Consider the following 20278-nt stretch of genomic DNA (forward strand, 5'->3'; position numbering starts at 1 on the left):
TTAATAATTTTTAATTAATATTTTAAAATTAATTTTAATTAGTTTTTAATTAATTAATTTAATTTAATGAAGAAATTAAATCATTTATGCATTAAATTCTAAAGTATTCTATTTTTTAAAAAATTACTATTAAGAAAAATTAATGTTTAGTCATTTTTATTTTCTAATTTCTTTATCTGTACTTAAAAGTGATACTTATTACAATGTCTAATTGTTCCTTACTTCGATTTTTCATCTCACTACTTTAAAAAACAGTACTTTTTATTAAAAAATCGTTACATTAAATTTAAGTTCTAGTTATTTAAAAAATAACGTTCCCATATATAAAATAACATTTTTCTCTAACTTGGCAGCTAATTTTTAAAGTTTACGATTTTTGAAATTAATTTTTAAATTTTCTAGGTTTTGTAGACCATTTTCCAAAGTTTGAATGCTTAACAGAGAATTCGAACGATACGATTTTTAATTTATTTTATACTTCAACGCTATGTATGAATTTTTTTTAACACTTCAATGCAGTTTATACTTTTTTTCAATACTTCGATAGCATTTAAGAAAAGCGCTTTCCTTATCTGGCTGATAGTAAGTTCTTTTAATGAATATTAGAAAAATCAGTTAAGGGAATCTTCCAATACACTTCTTTGTTTTCCCTCTATATTTTTCCTTTCCCTTTTTCCAAAATTAAATGTTTAAAAGTCCCTACTCTCCCCTATCGAGACTAAGAGAAGTGAGGATTTAACGACTACGAAGGAGATAATGTGTTTTTAAGAGCGCCTGAAAATGTTTATGGCATTTGTTTCCAATTTTAAAAGTCGTTCCATCTTTGCCTTTTATCGTTCTAATTTAATGCCGAAGTCAGAACGCTGTAAAAAATCGAAAGTACGAACCTGGTTGTATTCCCCCCCCCCCCGTTTCTAGCTCATCACCGAGTTATAAAATGTGATGGTTTCTAAGGAGTGAAAAGAAATTGGTGGATTGTTAATGACTGTTAAAAGTCAAGATGTTTTCTTAAGGACTAGTCAATATGGATTTTACGAGGAATCTCTAACGCGCTTTTATTACTCCGTGTTTTAGATGCGTTCTGGTAACGCATTTTCAAAAATATCATTAATAAGTATGGATTTTCGATAATCAAGAGCAGTTTTTTTTAAAATACCAAATCAACTTGTTGAATTCGCTCAATCCACAAGAAAGTGAACATGAGGAAGAATATTTTTACTTCCTTATATTTGTTTGAAATTCTGAATATTAACTGTAAAAGTATGAACACTGCTGTGAGAAATGAAGAGAATTTGCAGACTTGGCCGATTATCTCGAGAACTACTGGACCGATTTTAATCAAATTTGAACTGTGCATACATTGATACAACACATAACAAATAAACATTCAACAATTGTAATACACACGCATGATCGTGCATAACACTCGTTGGAGTCGGAAGGTATGAAACAGCGGTGGCAGAATAAACCAAACAAAAAAAAGGGTACAGATATACAAGTCTCACAGCGTGATTTCATATTTGAAATAAGGCAGTATACCATTTCCTGTGGCAATTGGCTTGAACTGTCCTGTGGCAATTTCATACATTCCGACTCCAACAATTGTAAAACAGTTAATATGATCAGACTCCGATTTAAATAACTTTATCTTAAAATGTAACGTACATTTGCATAATAATAATAATAAAAACAATCCTCTGAAACACTTAATTTAGAAAACAAACAGGTATACTTTGCACTTTTGCATACCTTTAAATAATTAGGGATGCAAAAATATTTATAGGAAAACAATTCGCGGACGCAACTACCTATGGGGCGCTTTGTTATTTAAGACGAACTTAATGATATATTCATTTAAAGTACTCGGTACTTTTAGATATTAGGTAAAAAATATAAGATACATTGATATTAACCCACCTATACTGCGTACTAAAAAAATAAAATGTGCGAGTATACAATTCATTAAAAAAGTATAGAAATCACTAATATTTCCAAGTGTTTTTGAAATAACTATAAGTATTTAGAAATAAAATTTCTAAATACTTACAATGCTATATATATTTTCTACTTTCTAATTAATAAACACGTTTTTTTAATCCTTTTTTAACATTTAAGTATAAAATAAAAATAGAATTCAGTTGGTTGCAGCTTTTCTCTGCAATCAATCATTTAAAGAGTAACTGCATCAGTTTTTTAAAAAAAATATCCTTTTCTTGGGGTTATTAAATGGGATATTTATCATTTCTGAGAATTTTGATACTTAATTAACTGAGAGGAGCTAGACAGGGAAATTTTAAGCTCCCACTAAATTACAAAAGAATTACTGGAAGACATTTTACAAAATAGGTAGCTTCTGTTACATAGCATCAGTTAAATCTGCTACAAACAAAGTTTGTTAATTAAGATTACAGTAGGACATTTCTCATACTCTCGATATCCTAAAGTTGAAGAGACACTAAAAAAAATTCCGAGATAGCGAGTTTTCGAGTTAATAAGTTGAGATCTGTTCTTAAAAGTAGGAAAAATATATTCTAAAATATTACTCTAAAAAGTGGAGTCATGAAACATAAGAATAACTACTATTAAATATGTATGTAGTGATAGTTGATTATAAGTCTAATTACAACAATGATAATTTTATTTTTAAAAGTAAGATGAGAAGAATTATGCACTAAATAGAAAAGAATTGGTTTACAATGAACGAATTTTCTGAAAAAATTAATTTTCTATGTCGAAAAAATATTCGATATAGCAAGGTTTTGAGAAGAAACCTCCGAGATATGAATTCAAATTAACATTAGGTGGATGGGTATTGCAAAGGTGAAAAATATTTTTTTTAACGTAACAAGGTTTTCGAGATTTAGAAGTTTGAGATTTGAGAGTATACTATATATATATATATATATATATATATATATATATATATATATATATATTTTAAATTAGGCATTCATAATGTAGTTTTAAAATGAGTAATTACCCACTAAAAATTTCAAAAGATTAAATGTCTATTTTAGTACTCCTGTGTTTTCCAATCCAAATATTAATAAAATAAATAAATTAAAAAATGTCTCATGCACAAGAAAAATAGAACATGTAAGGTTATCTACTCAGATAATTAAACTTGTCTCTTAGTACATGGAAATCTGATTGTTAGATCAAAAGTAATTATGGTTTCGTTTTTTTTGCGCATTGTATTACACTAATTCACAGAAAATATTAATATATATATTTGGAATTGACTAACAACATCTGGAAAAGAAGTGAAATAAGCAGTTTTCGTGAATTTGTTTGCTAACATACATGCCATTTTGGATCTAAACAGGCCAAACTGTGCACACTCGAGATAATTCGAGCGGCGTTGTATTTTATGCTGCTATAATTTTTCACACTCGAATATAATCGAGAATTGAAAATAACAATGTGAAAGCTAAGAAAAAAACTCGTTTTATTGATATTTATAATTTACATAGGATTGTAAGCTATAACACTTATTTACTCAAGAATAAAATATAGCCTTTTTCCATGGAACAAAAGCGTAGTATATCAAAATTGTCTACCAACAGAAAAGTTGAACCAGGAGCAGACAATGTTCTAAAGTGTATTTTTTACATTAAAAAAAAAATCGCTTTTTTTGGCCGGATTTTTTCAAAAAATCTGTGCGTTAAGGGGCTAAAACATTTATTTACAAAATAAGGTAAATACTCGAATATAAATTTTAGATATTATATGGAAATTTTAAATTGACACCGAATTTCAAAAGCATCTAGTTTTTTTATATATATAAAATGCAGTCAAATTAGATAAAAATAGTTGATGCTTTTTAGTAATTCAAAAGAAGGAACTAAAACTTTAAAACAATAAAACTATCTAAATATTAACTAAAAGAAATGAAATAAACAGTTTTCAGGAGAGTTTTTGCAAACATACATGCCATTTTTCAATAAACTAATTTTTATTGTTGATAGCTGATAACAATTGAAATGTTCAACAAGATAATGTATGTATAATTAAAACACTTATTTACAAAATAAGGTAAACACTTGAATATAAATTTTAGTTACGTGCAATTTTAAACTGACACCGAATTATTCTTTTTTTAATTTACTTATTTTTCTCATAAAATTCTGCTAATTTAGATGAAAATAGTTGATGCTTTTCAGTAATTTGCGAAAAAGAACTAAAAATTTCAAAATAATAAAAACTATCAATAATTAAAAGAAGTGGAAAAAAATAGATTTCATGAGATTTTTTGCAAACATACATGTCATTTTCCAACACACAATTGATAACTAATAATAATCGAAATATTCAGCATGATAATGTTTAATTAAAATATTTATTTCCAAAGTAACGTAAACACTCGAATATAAATTTTAGTGGTTATTATGTGGCAATTTAAATTGACACCGAATTATTCTATTTTTTACAGCATCAAGTTCTTTTTTATAAAATACAGTCAATTTAGATGAAATTAGTTGATGCTTTTCAGTAAAAAAGGAAGGAAATAAAAGTTTCAAAATAACAAAATTGTTCCCAAGAAACGGAGATAAAAAAAAAAAAAAATAAATCAACAATTTTACTTACCAGGCAATTTCTATTCAACTGATTTCTGATACAAATCTATGATGTAATCGAAACATTTTGATGATATAACTTTACTACTAATGAACAAACTAAATGATTAAAAAGTTATCAAACACTTTAATTGTTTAAGTTAAAACTACGGAGGCGTCAACAACATGTATCACATTTTTGGTTGTTTTTATTATTGTTACTCATAAATATGAAGTCTCGTGTTAGTTGTAGTAGTAGTTCATTTACGTTGCACTGGAGCTGCACGATGGGCCATTGGCGACGATCTGTCAAACATCCCTGAGGATGATCCGAATACATGCCATCACACTTTTGATCCTCTGCATAGGGGATGGCACCCTCGCTTCGGCAGCCCGACGACCTGCACGCGAAGTCCGGCACTTTGTGGTAGAACAGTTTAACGAGGACCCATACCGCACACCCTCGGTCCCGACGCAGACTGATCCAAGTGGTCACCCACCTGAACACTGACGGGAGCCAGTGATGCTTGATTTCCGTGATCTGCTGGGAATCGTGCCTTAACGATCAGTCCACTGCCAGACGAAGACTCATGCTCTCATTACGAAGGCTTAAAATTGTATTATTTTAAGCCTTAAAATTATATTATTTAAGGCTATTTGGCGGAATGGCGAGACAAATTAGTCAGCGTCAATCTCTTTTGAATGTTAATGCTGACATTTCTATTATACCCATTTTTTCTAATTACAAGACTGTTGATATTATGACACTGTCATGGTTCCCAGTGGAACTGCGAAGTCAAGCATCACTGGCTGCGGTTAGTAAGTGGGTGGGTGACCACTCAGATCAGCCTGCGTAAGGACCGAGAGTGTGCGGTTTCGGATCATCCTCAGGGATGTTTCCCAGACCGTCGCCAATAGCCCATTATTTAGTTCCAGCGCAACGTAAATAAAATACCTACCTCCCTATAATTTGTCTAGAGTAAGAACTCCCCCACCATTCACCTGGACCAGTGGTGGTGACTATGGTAACGAGGTTTAACTATTTCAAGTAGGGGTGTGAGGTCATTGTTTAGGGCAGGTTGTGGCTCGGATCGGCTAAAGAAATCTTTTTCTTCAATCTAACTGTGTTAGCCTTACTGTGAAGAGAAGCTACCCTCCCAGAAAAGATCCATTCTTGATTCCAGCAGACGGCCTCAAACTTTGTTACAGGTGGAGGGAGTTCCTACCGTAGACGAACTATACGACACGACTTACTTCTCAAATAGATTTACATGGCCGATCGGTCTCGCTAATCCGCCAAACGCACTGTAGCGTGGGTGTAGCGGGTTCGAATCCGTTCTTAACTATAGATGTATCTTTGCATCTCCTTTCTCTAAATTGTGCTAGCTATTCTTCCATTTGACAAGGGTTTATAAACCATTCTTTTTTATATTGTTGTTGTTCATTTACGTCGCACTAGAGCTGCACAATGGGCTATTGGCGACGGTCTGGGAAACATCCCTGAGGATGATCCGAATACATGCCATCACACTTTTGATCCTCTGCAGAGGGGATGGCACCCCCGCTTCGGTAGCCCGACGACCTGCACGCGTAGTCGAGCACTTTACGGTAGAACAGTTTAACGAGGACCCATACCGCACACCCTCGGTCCCTACGCAGACTGATCCAAGTGGTCACCCACCCGCGCACTGACCGTAGCCAGTGATGCTTGACTTCGGTGATCTGCTGGGAATCGTGTCTTAACAATCAGTTTACTTCGGGTCTTTTTTTCATTTTTTTTAATATTGAGCAGACACGTCTGTATGTGTAACAATAAACTATTTTTTTCCAGAAAAAGTTTCTACATCTCTTTTTTTTCTTTCTATTCAGTGGTTTTATTAAGAAGACTTCACTGAAATAAAACAAATTTATACTTCACTATTAAAATTTCACTGAATTACTTTTTCATGACAAAATCAATTAATATTCTAAGACTTGAAATTCGAAGTTCATATCTCAAGTTAATTTAGTATTCCCTTTCCAACGTAGATCATTTCTAAAATTTCGTTACCAACTGGTCAGATGCAAAATTAATACAATGTCTCGTTAAATTATTATTACCCTCTCACGTATTCTTCATTGTATTTTAATTATTTTGCAATTCTAATACTCACAAATGTTAGGGAGAGTCATAAGGGGTCAAATTTGAGAGAGAAATTGAAGGAGAACATTTCTGTCAGTCTCATCATCCGAAATATGCAAATGCAAAGAGCTTTCTATTATTGGTTTTAAAATATGCACATGAAATGCTGTGTTTCGGGTGTGTGTTTACAAACACGCGCATTAGAATGAGGTATATTAAAAGCATACTCAGATCGACCCAAATGAACTTTCCGCTTTCTATGATCATCTATTTAAAATTACACAAATTAAAGCTCACAAATTAAGAACATGCCATGAACTCCCAGTGAAAATAGGTCCCGCAGTGGACTGATCGTTAAGACACGGTTCCCAGCAGATCACCGAAGTCAAGCATCACTGGCTACTGTCAGTGTGCGGGTGGGTGACCACTTGGATCAGTCTGCGTAGGGACCGAGGGTGTGCGGTATGGGTCCTCGTTAAACTGTGCTACCGTAAAGTGCTCGACTTCGCGCGCAGGTCGTCGGGCTACCGAAGCGGGGGTGCCATCCCTTCTGCAGAGGATCCAAATTGTGATGGCATGTCCTCGGATCATCCTCAGGGATGTTTCCCAGACCGTCGCCAATAGCCCATTGTGCAGCTCTAGTGCGGCGTAAAGTAACAACAACAGTGAAAATAGTTTTTGATTAAATAGAGCTATACGTTAGCAAATAATACCATAGAGTTGATATAGTAGGTAGAGGAACCAAGTTAGCTTTATTCCTTCCGAAAAGACACGCCACAGATAGCAAGCAAAGAGTTACAATCACGTGATGGAAAGTGTGCAATACTTGGCGCAGTATCACAAATGTTAGCGCACAAATTTTTTTAAACAGCTTTATTTGAATATTATCGATGCGCAATTAATCGCAGCATTTGAAAGAGAGAAAAAAATTTTTTCGTTAATCACATTTCTTTAATATTATTAAATGGGTTTTTATAACATAAGAAGTTTTTTTTTTCTTAACAAATAATTTTTATTTAAAGTACTGCCTTTATTAAAAAAATTTAAGTAGTTCTCGTCTTTACCCTTAACACTATTGCTTAAAATTTATTCATTATATAAAAATAAAAAACGATATTCTGCATCACTTTTATTTATTACTATATTCAGAAAAAAAAATTTGTAAATGTTTTTATTGCACAGACCCATTTTTAAAAAAAAATTAACAATATATATTGTAATAACTATTATTACATTTAACTATTGTTATTTTTTAAAAAAAAAAATAATAGCTTCGATACAAAAATCACGATTTTTTTTACACCTACCAGGGCTTAAAATGTGAATTTGAAAATGTTGCCTTTCTTTTTTAATGAAACATAAGTTCGTTTAAAAAATAAATTTAATCTTTACGTTTTAAAAGTTTTATCACTGTTAGATAAAACAAATTGTAAAATTAAACAGATTGTATGAAAAAAGTTCGATGCTTAGAAATAACGTTAATGTTGCAACACTTTTATCATTTTTATTTATGCTCACCAAGAGATTGCTAGAGAGGTAATATTAAATTTCGGGAAAAATAGCTTCGAGGAAAATAAAACCCGTTTTTAGTAGAATAGATTAGTTAGAAAACATATTTTTGATTAAATTTAATTACGTTTAGAGTTTTATTTATATATTGAATACATTAAATTATTTATACAATAGAGATTATTTACATTATTAATTTAGAATTTTGACTTCGTTTTTTCCGGACACTTAAAATAGATATTTTAAAAAATAAACTACTGTTGCATTTTAACTTAATACTCAATAATTTGTCTAAATATGAAATAAAATATTTATTCTAATATAAAAATTTTCAGCGCCGAATAGAGAAAAATATAAGATTAAAAGCATTAAACTAATAAAAGAAAATAATAAAAGAGTTTAATTAGCCAGCTAGCAAATAAAATATATAGAATCTATGCAAAGGTAAAAACAGTTGAAATTTTACAAGAAAGGTTCACGATGTTAAATCTTTTTTTTCATTTAAATATTTTTTATTTAAATATATATATTTAAAGGAAACATTTCAGAACAAGATAAATATTGGGTTTTAGTAATCAAGAGGTAAAGATATACAAAATCTTCAGAATATACAGAAATGATATCGACATTTAAAGAGAACTATAACAAAACCGAAAGTTTACTCAACTGTTCCTTGGCGCTAAAGTATCTCGCCAAGGAAGCCAACAAAGTTTTGCAGCTATTTCAGCTAAAAATAGACTATATATTGAAATATACTTAAACATTATAAGTTTAAAGTTTAAGAAACAATAAAAACTTATGTTAAATGCAAAAAAAGTGAGCAAAAACGAGCGTAATTGATTATTAAAGCAAATAAAACATGACTATCAGAGCATGACTGAGTATCGGAAAATTTTTAAAATCAATTTTAAAATAAAAAAAGTGGAAAAAAATGTCGCCCTTTCTTGTAAAAAGTTATCGGGCAGTCTCTAGAAAACTTCTCCGTGCAGCAAAATGCTCAGGACTTTTGTACCATTCTTATTTCTGAATTAAAAAGATAGACAGTTAATTGCATCAGACGATCGCAATGCTAAACGAATGGACGGGAATCGAAGCGGTCTCAGTGAACGGCAGGTTTGGGCTACAGTCACGTGACTTTATCTTGTCCACGGGTCGGGGGTTGTTCTACTCTCTCTACCCAGTATTTCAACTCTATGAATAATACTGACGTTATCTTCTAAACAAGAGAAAAAAACAGAATCACCTGTAGTTTCAAACAGTGGTCGGAAAAACTACATTATTTTTGTAGTACAACTACTTTGTTACGAGGTAGGTACAGTCACTCGAAAAAATAGCTTTTTCGAGTGACTGTAGGTACTTTACTTACGTCGCACTAGAGATGTACAATGGGCTATTGGCGACGGCCTGGGAAACATTCCTGATAATGATCCGAAGACATGCTATCGCAATTTTGATCATTTTCAGAGGGAATGGCTTCCCTGTTTTGATAGCCCGACGACTTGCGCAAAGTCGAGCACTTGACTGTCGAACAGGTTAACGAGGACCGATACCGTGCACCCTTGGTCCCTACGCAGGCTGATCCAAGTGGTCACCCACCCACTTACTGACCACAGCCAGTAATGCTTGACTTCGGTGTTCTACTGGGAACAGCGTGCTTGGGATCAATTCACGGCGGGCAGTTTTTTTATTTATTTATTTTTTGAAATTTTTTTTTGAAAGAGAAGCGACTTCCCTAATACTTTAAGATAATTTACAAGTTCTTCTTCGTTTAGCTTTTCTCCAATGAAGAAATTATCAATGACTATCTATTGAGCCAAGGTGGCTCACCTTCGAATGAGGTGAACCGGGTTCAAGTCCCAAATATATCTGATCGATACAAATTCGCTGCTTTTACTGACCACAGTGGGCGTAAAATATCGTTAGGGTTAGATGGGTTAGGTACTAGAGTCTCCTTGCCGTCGCCGTCAGAGGTTTTCTTCTTCATGTAACGCAAAAGTTAGTTCCATAAAAAAGTCCTCCACGAAGGCAAATTTCTTCCAACACTTGATCCAGAATCCTTTGTCTTCTGGATTGAGTTCGAAATTACAGGGCTACGGAGTTGAATATTTGCAGTCGTACACCCAAATATTGGGTCCGCTATTCAACAACGGTTATAAAATGACTATTTATTAAATTTGCATTTAAAGCCGCTTTCCAAATTATTAAACGCACTTAACGATTCTAAGTAAAATCTTAACTATCAGCTGATAGTATACAACTTTATTCTCTTTACGTGACTGAAACCGGTTTGCACTTGTTTACGTTCGTGTATCAATTGGTTAACTTTGTAATGCAATACGCTAAAAATAAATACAAATAGGAAGTATATAAGAAATCTCCAGAATGAAGACACATTACATGTATGTTTAAATATAAAAGTATTGTATATAAACTCGTGCTAAATATGCAATTATTAAAACACGACAGTGCGTCTAATCATTTGATCTAATTATTATAATATCATAATATAATGCATCATACAATAAGTATTTTATATTTATATAATATATCATCTAATTGATCCAATCGTCGAATTTATATTATCTATAATCTGATTTAACCCATTGATAGACGAACGTAAACAAGTGCAAACCGGTTTCAGTCACATAAAAACATTAAAGCTGTATAGTGTCACCTGATAATTGAGATTTTACATAGAATCTTAGAGTGCCCCTAATAATTTGGCAAATGACTGTAAGTGGGTAAAATTGCTACCCAAATTTAGAAAAAAAATGATTCGTTTACAAATCTATATATAAACAAATCTATATATTATACCAAAATAAATTTAAACAGAGTTTCATATATTAAATAAATAAATACAAATTCTGAATCCAAGAGTTCTTGGCATTCTTCTGAACTCTATAAATTTCGGAAACAACGCTTTTTCTCCTCTTTTCCTGAAGTTAACATTTTTGAGTTATGAAAGACTGAAGGCCGTTAGATTTCAACTCAATTTATCACACCTAAGAATTTTCCTCTCTTTCAAGATCGAAAAAAAAAAAGAAATGTGACTATGTTTTCGAATTGGGGGATTTTGGAAAATGTGACAAGTGAATAGAAGCATAAATAAAAGTTTGATGATTTAGTGCTTTTTCAGCATATTTATTGAATAGTTTGTAGTAAAGTAGGAGCTTATGTTTTAGGTTAAGGAAAGAGTTCCTTAACCAAATCCTCAAAAAATACTAATACTATTGCAATAATATTAATACTATTACAATAATACTAATGCTATTACAATAATACTAATACTATTACAATAATACTAATACTATTACAATAATGCTCATGCTATTACAATAATACTAATACTATTACAATGGTACTAATACCATTACAATAATACTAATGCTATTTCAATAATACTAATACTATAAAAATAATACTCATGCTATTACAATAATACTAATACTATTACAATAGTACTAATATTATTATAATAATACTGATACTATTACAATAATATTGATACTATTACAAAATTCTATTAATACTATATTCAATTAATTTCCTAATTCGATTAATTTTCTAATTCAATTAATTTTCTAATTCAATTAATTTTCTAATTCAATTAATTTTCTAATTCAATTAATTTTCTAATTCAATTGATTTTCTAAAATCAATTTACTGTAATACATAAAAGTTAATGAATTTTTTTATAAATATCTGTCATTCCGCAAATGGTTAGATTTTGAAGAGCATTCGCCTTCCAATGAGGTGAGCCGGGTTCGAAACCCATCGATGGCTAGTAGAGGCGAATTCCGCATCCGGCTTGCACCGATCACAGTGCTGACGTAAAATACTCTCAGTGGTAGACGGCTCCCTGCCGTCAGGCTAACCATGGCAGGTTTTCTTTGTTTTCCTCTTCATATAACGCACATGCGGGTTAGTTCCATCAAGAAGTCCTCCACAAAGGAAGATTTCCTCCAATACTTGATCCAAAAGTTCATTTGTCTTCTGTATTGGGTTCAAAATCACAAGGCTAAGGAGGTGAACGTCACTAGTCGTAAGCCGGAAATTGTGTCAGCTTTTCAACGATGGTTATAAAATAATACTATTACTAAATAAATATTACTTTGAAATTTTTATTTTATTACGTACAATTGCGTCCTTTAAAACCTTTTTTTTTTCTTAAATTGCAAAAATAAATAATAATTGTACAAAATATTGAAATTGTACAAAACCAGTATAAAGAAATAGCTATTAGGAATCAATATTTCCCACGCACATTTATAAACATTTTATGATTAGAATATTTTTTGGAGGATAGTCGCGGACTAGGAAGAGGACTTATCTTAAGGCGCGGTTCCCAACAGTGACCGATGTGGTCAGTGTGCGGGTGGGTGACCACTTGGATCAGTTTGCGCAGGGCCCGAGTTATTATTCCTCGTTGAACTCTTATACAGTAAAATGATTGACTTTGAGAGCAGGTCGACGAACTACCGAAGCGGGGCTGCCACCCCCTTTGCAGGGGATCAAAATTGCGATGGCATGTCTTCGGATCATCCTCAGGGATGTTTCCCAGACCGTCGCCAATAGCCCATTGTGCAGCTATAGTGCGACGTAAATAAAGTACATACCTACCTCATGACTGAATGTTTTAAACATGGCAGAGATATGGCACAAAACTTAGTATTCTTCAAACGTTGTATAATTTCACTTGAAAAAAAAAAAGAATTCCCGCTGGAAAAGTATTGAAAAGATAATTAGAACTAAGAAACTATTACAAATCTGATGCATTTACATATCTTTTCAATTAACTTTTCAAATGACATAAGAAAAATTTGGAATACATGTGCTTTTTCAGTAGTTTCTTTTGCATAAATTTGAAGATAATAAAAATGTTCGGAAATGGTAAATTAAATATGGAATAAGTTGTAATTTAAATAATTGACACTGTATTTATTTGAGCAATATTATGCTTACATAATCATTGTAAAAATATTTCTAAATTAAAAAATTCGTTTCTTCTTATAATCTATTGGATCTAATTTCTAAGTTGTCGGAGTCAAACACATTTTTCAAAATTCTGACTACTACTACTACAAAAAAAGAAGAAAAAATGACACAAACTACTAGTTTTCGCAGATTTGATTTGATTAATGAGGCAACTTTACTTACGTTAATTTTCTAATACAAAGCTTTAAATTCTAATGAGTCAACTGCTTCTCTTGATTTGCAATGCCCCTTATTTTGCAGTAGAAATATGCTGGAGTTGAATACGAAACTTACTAAGATAGTAATTAAGACTTTTAAGAATATTAAAATAAAATTAACTCCATTGTTTTCAGTTGATTTAACTTCCATTCAAATAAGACCTTCATATATTATGTTGTTGAAAAAAAATTAACTTTTCATGCAATGAGCCATTGGATTTAAGTGAGAAATACGTATTAATGTATAAGAAATAAAAAAACTTCAGAAATGATTTAATAAAGGGTTAGAAAATTATCATTAAACAATTTTTTAAAATTATTATCGAATAACTACAGTAATGAACAAACATTTTATGCATTTAAAAAGAATATGATATTTAAACAAAAATCCCCAACTTGAAAAAAAATGTTCTATTTAGATTAAAATTAATGAACAATTACCATGTTTTTATGAGCTTTTCAAAAAATTACAGGCATTTTTCTTTGAATTGGTCTTCTGTTTCGTTTAATAGACAAAAGAGAAAAAAGTAATTACATTACTTTATTCTTCCTGCCTTCTCGGCTACTGTGGTTTTATTAGTTTTGATCTCATCTTTATGTTCCATTTTTCGGTTGTAACATTGCGTTTTATATTTCAAATCACTTTCGTTTCTTCTTATTCACATCTGATAAGTCGTGAAAACGGGAGCCTATTTTTGAGCGCTAGGAACGTATCGAATGTTAGTTCCTTCTGTATATTTTTAAAACCAATGAAGTTTTTTTAAACTAACTAATATATTACGACTCATAAATGATGGTTGTTTGTCACGATTAATTATTATTGAAAAGAATCTGTAAATCTGTGGAAAAAGAATCTGTAAAAAAGAATCTGGTCGTTCAAATTATTATGTAAGCATATTTTTATCAAATCTTTAATTCTCCCTAAACCCTTAAGAGCAGAAAAAAATGAAGACTACAAATTTCCTCTCTTGCTAGAATATCATGCTCCATGAATGAAAATCGCCACAACTCTTCCCTGGTTTTTGTTCATATGTTAACTTTTACTCCATTAATCAAATTTTAGGAATAAATTCAAATAAACGATGCAAATTCGTATAAAACAAAAGTTGCGTTTTAACTTATTTACAAAATTTCGATTTGGATATTCTTTAGGAATATCTTGTGTTTTCCTCTTCCTTTGAAACGTTTCACAGAAATGTTTTTTTGAAATTTTTCTTCCCAAGAATTCAATTTTAATTAAAAAAATGTTAATGTTTTTTGTTACATTTTGTGTTTTAATTTGATGAAAAAATTTGAAAATTATAGTAATTTTAATGACTTACGTAAGCATTGCTCAAATACCTTCTCCTTTCTGACAGCAAAAATAAGCGAATCATAAACTTCCCATACCCTGTAAGGTGCTTACGTAATATTTGAACTGCAATTAATTATACTTCCATACTGTATATACCATATTATCCCTGTGGCAGAAACGGTTCGGGCTTTCTGCGACAAACTTCCCTAGAACTAATATATTTTGCTTGAAGATACTTTTAATTATAACAATTACTAATTTAAAGTAACAGAAACGTTGTATTTACAGAAGAAAGTATAAAAAAATGCACAAAAATGTTTAATTGTAAAAGTAATTTTCCTTCAATTCTAATATTATAGGCGATATTCTCGCATTTTGTAGGTAGAAAAATGCAATTTCGAATTTTGCAAATCGCTGCACAATTTAAAATTCGTTAATAAATTAAACGATAATAAATTAAACATCGTGAAATCCGCGCAGAATTCCCAAATTAAAGATCACGAATCACTCGAATAGGACTCTTTAAAGAAAGAGATACTCAAATAAGTGTATGTAAAATAGGGTGTTCTTTAAAGAAAAAAAATGAAAGAAAGAAGATCATTTCTAGACCAAACTATCTTTTAAACTTTCGCGATTTATGAATTTTTTATTTTATATTATTACATTTGAAATTCTATCTGAAGACAGTTATTACCGATTTTTTTTTAAAAATTTTACATTGAAATCACCGTCAAGCCAGTAATTGTACGTTTATAATAAAATGATATAAAAATACTTTAAAATATTATTATGTAAATACATTAAAAATGCCAGCGGGTGAAAATAAAAACAGCAGCGAGCAACGCGTGCAATGACGACGCATGCGCACTGTTTACTATTACTCTTGAACACAGTTAAAAAGTGTGTGGACGCCATCAAACCCAAACCGAGACCCATTTTGCCAATGGGTAAAAATGTTCTCTCTCATTAAAAACAATAAAAACTTCCAACTATATCCTGTATTTCAAATCATAATAATAATCATTACACTCTGATGAGAATAACTACTTTTTTGTATGATCAACTTACTTAACTAATATTATTGATCAACTTTCTAATATTGAGGAACAGTATGAATCTTGGCTGTCTTATTAAAGGTTTTTATTTTATTATCACTGTACATAATGGAAGAATGGAGTTACACAAAAAATTGTGTTACATAGAACAGAACACTTATGGTAATTGTGATGCACAATAATCCACTATGAGATTCATTTGGCTTGGAACCTATAAAAAAAAACAGCACAAAAAAAATTTAATTTCACAACATGCTTTGAATTAAAAATGATCACGATACTTGCATTTACTAAATTTTTAAATCCTTTTGAATTAAAATTTAAATTCTTGAATTTTACAGGGAAACGTGTGAGCAACCTATAAGGAGTCCGGGAAAAGACCATTTGTCACAATGATCTGCCACATTATTACTTTATTGTGTTTTTGTATTTTTATCTTACTTCTTTAAATTAATTTAAATGATTTTTATTTTGTTTTTCTTCTGTAAATTTTGGTTTAACAATTTCTTTAATAATTTTTTTAAAACTATTTTCCAGACCTTATTTTGTCGGTTTTCAACTTTAAAGCCCCATTTCAATAAATTAAAGCACCATTTAAAAGAAAGTTGATATTCTTATGTTATACCATCATAAATCAGTCTGAATTCCTATATTGGGGGGATGGTTATTCATGATCGTTTCAACATTTGGTTTCTAGGAAACTATGATGAAAGTTTCAGATAAGTTCAACCTGAACAAACCATCAAAACAAGTTGAAATTCCTATGTTGGACCATCATTAATCAATCCGAATTCCTGCATTGGAGTGATGGATACCTATGTTGGTTACCATCAAAAAATATAAAGGTCCATGATGCAATTACTGATGGTTACCATCAAGATTATGTTGATCCATCAATGGAAAACCATCAAAAATTTTGTCATGTGTAGAGCGCTCGCCTCCTAATGAGGTGCCCCAGGTTCAAATCCCAGAGATAACTAACTAGTTGATATGAATTCGAAAAAATGTAGAAGATTTTTTTTCGTGTTCTTAAATATTTAAAAAAAGAGGAAAATCTTAATCGAAATCAGATGAGGTATGTTTAAGATAATTCAAGGGAAGTACATTCATACCTGTAGCTCTAATTTCTTTCACAGAAACTGCATGAATGTGATGAACGGTGGAAACACATTTAAGGATGACTTTTCCATTGTGTAGAACGTCTGGCTTTAGTCTAAATCTTAAAGCAAGGCTGGTACTTTCCAACTGGTCGGGGTACACAAAAGTTTCTTGATCGGACAATTCAGATTGAGCCTGAAATAAAAAGCAGCAGCTGTTTAACAGCAAACAAATATGTGATAGAATTCAAGCAGTTACAGAGCTAAAAGCAAAATTAAACAATTTTTAAATAATTCCAGCAATGGCTGGTCAATACGGATTCCGCATCCGGCTTTCGCCGACCACAGTACTTACGTAAAAATATCCTCAGCGGTAGACGGATCATGTGTTAAAGTCCCCTTGCAGTCAGGCTAAACATGGAGGGTTTTCGTGGCTTTACTCTCATTGTAACACAAATGCGGGTTAGTTTCAAGAAGAAGTTCTAAACGAAGACAAATTCCCGCAATATTTGATCCAGGAGTTCCCTTGTCTTCTGGAGAGGGTTTAAAATTACAACGATACGGGGTTGAGAATTAGTAGTCGTAAACACAAAACAATTAGGTCGGCTGCTCAGCTACGGTTATAAAAAATAAATAACATGTAATATAATATAAATGTAACATAATTCCAGAGCATCAAGATAAACTGATGAAACGGGTTGAAAAAAGGCTTGCGTTACTAAAGTTGAATTTAAGTCCAAGGTTCCAACAATGTGCGGTAATAGATGATACTCCCAATGGCTTAGGGGATTGAGCGTTCGCCTTCCAATGAGGTAAACCCAAGCTATGAGTCACCTTCCAATGAGTTCGAATCCCAGCTATGGCAGGTCGATAAGAATTCCGCATCCGGCTTAGTTCCACCAAAAAGGACTCCACGAAGGCAAAGTTCTCCCAATACTTGATCCGGCATTTCTCTGGTCTTCTGCATTGAGTCCAAAATTACAAGGCTACGCAGTTAAACATTAGTTATCGTAAACCTAAAAATTGGAAAAGCTGTTCAACGAAGGTTATGAAATAAAATACTTGACCCAAGAGTTCCTTTGTCTTTTGGATTGGGTTCACAATTCCAAGGCTACAGAGTTGAACACTGGTAGTTGTAAACCCAAAAAATTGTGTCTGCTGTTCAACGACGGCTATAAAATAAAATACAAAATTTAAAGCTATTAAAGAAATGTAAAGACTATGCCGTTGTATTAGCAGGTCTGTTTTAAGACGAAAATGTTTTTAAATTTTCTTAAAAAATGGAAAAACGTTAAACTACTTTTGTGTAAAAACGGATTCTTGAAATATATTGTTAGAATTTTGTGAGAGAATAAGTCTAAAGAAACTCTTAATTTTAACGAGGCATTATGTTTGTGTGATGATTTGCGACACATTAACTCACATGTGGCTGAAATTCTTAGTTCGTTTGTAATAAGTAACAAAATAAAGCTGTCTTAAGGTCTGGTTTCTTAGGACAAGCGCCTTATCTGGGCGTCAGCGTTAAGTTGACGTTACCCTGACGCCAACAAAATACTGGTTTGTTAGCTCATAGGAGAAGCGTCTTAACTGGGCGTCAGCGTTAAGTTGATATAATTTTGACGCCATGAAAATACCGTTTTGTTAGCTCAGCGTGAGCAGTCGGTCCAACACAGACATTATCTCGCATTGCGCATGCGTTAATAGCGTAAACAAATATTTATTTTGAATTTGTATTGATTTTGTGATTGTTGACCAGTGCTTTAAGAAACAAATAATGACTTTGTTCAAGAAAAAACACATTATAGCTTAGCTAAATGAAGAAGAAGAGGAAAAAGAAGCTACGTTTAATGTTAAATTTAAAATCTGGGCTGATTTCAATGCTCTGTTGTTGGCTGTTGTCCGCCATTGCTTCTGCTGTTAACGTCACGTTGTAATCCAACTGCAGTTGATTTGGACGGCAGTTGTCGTTCAAGCTGAGCGTTCGATGATGTATGCTGTCTAACTCATAAATTGACCAATCAGAGGTAAACGCTCGTTTCAAGCTGACGCCGACGTTTCCTAAGAAACCAGACCTTTAAACATAAAAATTCCTGTTTTGATTCAGTACTTGGCGAAGGAAGAACAACACAAGATTATTCTGTTAACAGTAACAGCAATGTGAAGAAAACGAAATTCGGAGAAACAGCGGAATCAGAGAATTTATTGCCAAAATAATTGCGTAATTGAAGAGGCACCAAGTAAACTACTCAGTAAAAATTTAAATAAAGAAAGTTTTCATTTTATTTCTATTTTTTAACCGGCGTTGAACAGATGACCCAATATTTGGGAGGTTTGTGACTACCAATGTTCAACTCCGTAACCTTGTTATTTTGAACCCAATCCAGAAGAAGAGGGAACTGCTGGATCAAGTATTGGGAGAAATATGTCTTCTTGGAAGACTTTTTGATGTAACTAACCCGCATTTGCGTTACGTGGTGAGCAAAACCACGAAAACCTCCCAAAGTTGGACTGACGTTAAGGGAACTCTAACCTATGATCCGTTTTCCACTGAGGATATTTTACGTCAGCACTGTGGTCGGAGCAAGTAGGATGCGGAATTCGTATCGACCAGCCATCGCTGGGATTCGAACCCGGTTTACTTCATTGGAAGGTGAACGCTCTATCTCCTGAACTATCATGGTTCAAAAAATATCATTTAACATGATACTCTTATGTCCATTATCATAAACAAAATATTACACCTCACCGTATTTCGAAAATTTCTGGATAAACTTAAATTTTTCGCCTTAGTTATTACCTTCAAGAGTCCCCCTTATTTATAATAAGGATTTAATGCAGAGATAGGGGAGTTTTTAAAATGCCGCCTAATATGTTCTTCCACTATAAGTCCTTTCATTTTCATAAAAGTCTAAACAAAGTGAAATCCGAAAATTTCTCCCAACAATAATTGAAATCATATAATTGAAAATGATCTTATAATGGATAATGAGGATCTTAAAATGGAAGTACCAGTTCACTTACAATTGCTCTTCAACTCAGAAATCATTTTCAAAACACCAGTAAACATGTTTTTCCATCTAGATCTTCAATTCCTCTTATCGCTGGGCTAATTTTTCACAATCAGCACAAGCCGAAATATTTCTTCCCATAATAATTACAATCTTATAATTGAATAATTACCTATCCCATACATTTATGATAATATTATAGCGCATAAATAGAAGAGTTTCCGAACTACCACTTATCATATTCTTCCACTATAAGGTCTTCCATTTCCTTAAAGCCCTAATAAAATATTTCACTCTCAGCGTAATCCGAAAATTTCGCATCATAATGATTACAATCTGGTAATTGAACAAAGCATTCGGAATTACAGCGCAACAAGCTTTGAACTAACTCTCTCAAGCATTGTTAGTAGTCCTACATAATTTTGGAGTAGAGCGCAGTTAA

The 20278-nt window shown here is 32.1% G+C and overlaps 1 protein-coding gene across 9 annotated transcripts in view; it reads right to left on the reverse strand.

Annotated features, from left to right (window-relative positions):
• Positions 1-15794: 15794 nt before the first annotated feature.
• LOC107436775 (cell adhesion molecule 2) overlaps positions 15795-20278 on the reverse strand; it is a 60468-nt gene continuing 55984 nt past the window's right edge. For all 9 annotated transcript variants that reach the window (XM_043050607.3, XM_043050601.3, XM_071182470.2 and 6 more), the window contains 2 exons: positions 16844-17024; positions 15795-15942 (listed from right to left, as the gene is read on the reverse strand). In XM_043050607.3, coding sequence (XP_042906541.2) covers positions 15854-15942; positions 16844-17024 — 270 coding nt within the window. In that variant the 3' untranslated portion in view covers positions 15795-15853. The remainder of the gene's footprint in view (positions 15943-16843; positions 17025-20278) is intronic.

This window comes from Parasteatoda tepidariorum, chromosome 3 (genome assembly GCF_982258835.1).
Source record: "Parasteatoda tepidariorum strain Cologne lab strain chromosome 3, Ptep-v5.0, whole genome shotgun sequence".
Classification (NCBI taxonomy): domain Eukaryota; kingdom Metazoa; phylum Arthropoda; class Arachnida; order Araneae; family Theridiidae; genus Parasteatoda; species Parasteatoda tepidariorum.